The sequence below is a fragment of the Nanorana parkeri genome, unplaced genomic scaffold, assembly GCF_000935625.1.
Source record: "Nanorana parkeri isolate BGI_ZX_2015 unplaced genomic scaffold, ASM93562v1 scaffold291, whole genome shotgun sequence".
Classification (NCBI taxonomy): Eukaryota; Metazoa; Chordata; class Amphibia; order Anura; family Dicroglossidae; genus Nanorana; species Nanorana parkeri.
Genome location: NW_017306559.1, coordinates 656,040 through 658,881, shown reverse-complemented (window position 1 = coordinate 658,881; position 2,842 = coordinate 656,040). Strand labels below are relative to the sequence as shown.

The 2,842-nt window shown below is 44.0% G+C and overlaps 1 protein-coding gene across 1 annotated transcript in view; it reads left to right on the top strand.

Moving 5' to 3' along the window:
- Positions 1 to 1,523: 1,523 nt before the first annotated feature.
- Positions 1,524 to 2,842, top strand: part of CDK6 (cyclin dependent kinase 6) — a 101,513-nt gene continuing 100,194 nt past the window's right edge. The window contains exon 1 of the mRNA XM_018557584.1: positions 1,524 to 1,952. Coding sequence (XP_018413086.1) covers positions 1,723 to 1,952 — 230 coding nt within the window. The 5' untranslated portion in view covers positions 1,524 to 1,722. The remainder of the gene's footprint in view (positions 1,953 to 2,842) is intronic.

Here is a 2,842-nt window from a genome sequence, read left to right as displayed (position 1 = left end):
GACATAGCCAATAGGCCCTAAGTTCCGTGTGGCCGGGGTCACGGCTCTCGAGCGATGTTTGGGGGAGCAATGAAGGATACGTATACGGTCATGTGGTCATGTTGGTTGGTTAGAGGTAGGGATATACTACAGAGAACACACTTAGTTATAACTGAGTAAATCCCTTTCTTTTCTTTCTTTCTTTCTTCCTTCCTTTTTTTCTTTCCCTTTCCTTTTTCCCTCCCTCCTTCCTCACTTCTTTTCTCATTCTTTTTCCTTCCTTCCTTTTCTCTTTCATCTTTACATTTCTTCTTCCTTTCCTTCCTTTTCCTCCCTTTCTTTCTTACTTTCGCTATCTCTCCTTTCTAGCTTTTTTCACATCCTTTCCTCTCTTTCCTTCTTCCCTCTCTCCTTTCTTTCTTTCTTTCTTTCTTTCTTTCTTTCTTTCTTTCTTTCTTTCTTTCTTTCTTTCTTTCCTTTCTTTCTCTTTCCTTTCTTTTCTTTCTATTCTTTCCCTTTTCCCTCCCCCCTTCCTCTCTTCTTTTCTCATTCTTTTTCCCTCCTTCCCTTTCTCTTTCCTTCTTCCCTCCCTCCTTTTCTTTCTTTCTTTCTTTCTTTCTTTTTTTCTTTCTTTCTTTCTTTCTTTCTTTCTTTCTTTCTTTCTTTCTTTCTTTCTTTCTTTCTTTCTTTCTTTCTTCTTTCCTTTCTTTGTTTCTTTCTTTTCTTTCTCTTTTTCTTTCCTTTCTTTCTTTCTTTCTCTTTCTTTTCTTTTCTTTCCTTTCTATTACTTCCCTTTTCCCTCCCTCCTTCCTCTCTTCTTTTCTCATTCTTTTTCCTTCCTTCCTTCCATCCATCCATAACATTCTATACATCGGTGTTATCCAGCTGGTCTTTAATTACAAGTATATAGAAATCATTGATTCCCTGTAAGGCGCTGTGTAAAGCAGGTTACAAACCTGTAGGATTAGCTCAGTGATGAGAATGGAGAGGAGCTGGGGGAGTGGAGAGGAAGAGGCGCTGGCTTGTCAGGGGGGCAGTGGCGATCTGAACAGGTATTTTATATCTTCCGATTGACTTCCCCCCGTGACAGCCAGCTTTCCCCTTCTGCAGGAACCTATAGACATGAGATTATAGCCCGATGCAGCCAAAGATGGCAACTGTCTTTTAATGTCTGTAGCTACTCTGCAGCTACCATGGGGCTCCCCGAAGCACCAGGGCATCAGAACTGTCTGGTTTATGCGAGTGGCGTTTGGCAAATACATAGAGATTAAATAAATGTCTATAAAGTTAGGACGCCTCTATACAAATTCTGTTAAAAACAATTTCCATTCTGTGTTAGAAAAATTGCCTTGGAGAACATGGAAATTATAGAGATGGGGTCCCCTTTGTAGTTTTGTTATGGGGCCCTATCACACATGATTCTGGCCCAGGCCAAAAGGTTTCCCTTCAACTCGTCCATTGTTAGTCTGAGTTTGGTTTATTAGCAATCTGATTGTAATGTGTGTGTCTATACTAATACTGTTCCCTCTCTGTTGCAGATGATGTGATCCTTCGGACTGGTGCCCTCTAGGTGCTGCATTCCGCAGCTTCCTGCCCCGCTATTCTCAACTGCGTCTTTCTTCAGGACCTCCAGGATCCCTCAGCCACCACATACCTAGGAATTCAGCTCTTCTGCTCTCGCCTGGACCGCTGGGAGGAGGAAGCCCTACCCCTGCCTCCTCCCTCCTCACCTCTAGGTTGCTTATGATGGAGAAGGACCAACAGGCAGATCAGCAGTATGAGTGTGTGGCTGAAATTGGGGAAGGGGCATATGGCAAGGTGTACAAGGCCCGTGACCTAAAGAATGGAGGACGCTTTGTGGCCCTGAAACGGGTGAGAGTGCAGACTGGGGAGGAGGGAATGCCGCTGTCCACCATCCGGGAGGTGGCTGTGCTGCGACATCTGGAGACCTTTGAGCATCCAAATGTGGTCAGGTAAGAGTGAAGGTGGCTCCTGTGACCCCCACAGGCACAGACGGGGTTTGATGTGATGTATGAGGAGAGAAATGTAGGCAATTGAATGTAGTATTTGATGTAGAATAGGAATTGGAGGCCAACCAATCTAACCCTTAAAGTCAGTAGCCTCATTTGAATATCAAGGGAATCCTAACCTCTACTGACAGTAGAAATGACTCAGGAAGGTCTAGTTATAATTGGCCATTCAGCTCCTGGGATTTATTTTTGATTGATTATTATTGTTTGGATACCCAACTGTAAGCCGCACCTTGCTCTGTCATAATGATTCCATATCTGCTGAAAATGATATTATGTAACGTATGAAGAGAAATATGGAGGCTGTCAATGTGGACCCCTCCTTCGTGGTATACTGTCATACCAATCAAGTGGCTTCAAAACTTTTTAAAGCCCAACTTTTCTTAAATAAACTGGATCCCAAAGTAGGGCAAAAGATGAAAACACTTGGGCTGCCATACTTCCCTGTAATCAAAAGTTGTCCCCTGCAGTATTATTATTCCACCACTAGATGCCCTCAGTAGTATTATGAATGAATGTGCATCATGGCCTTGCCCTCTTAGGGGGCATCATCACGGTGCCCTTCACTCATAGCGGCATCTCCGTGGACCAGCCACTGCTGGGAAGTGTAAGGTGATTTGCGTGCAGGAAGCTTTAAGTACTGTGGAGAGGAAACAGGAGGTGTCCTTCTACAAAGGAGAGCTGAGATGGGATAGTGAACACTGAGAGAAGGAGCCGGTACTGTAGATGGGAATATAGTCTTTGAGGGTATATAGCTAAATGGCTGTCAGAAGCCTTTGGACTGCTTTGGAGCAATAAAGGCTTTAGGAAACATGGCTCTATGCACTGGGGGG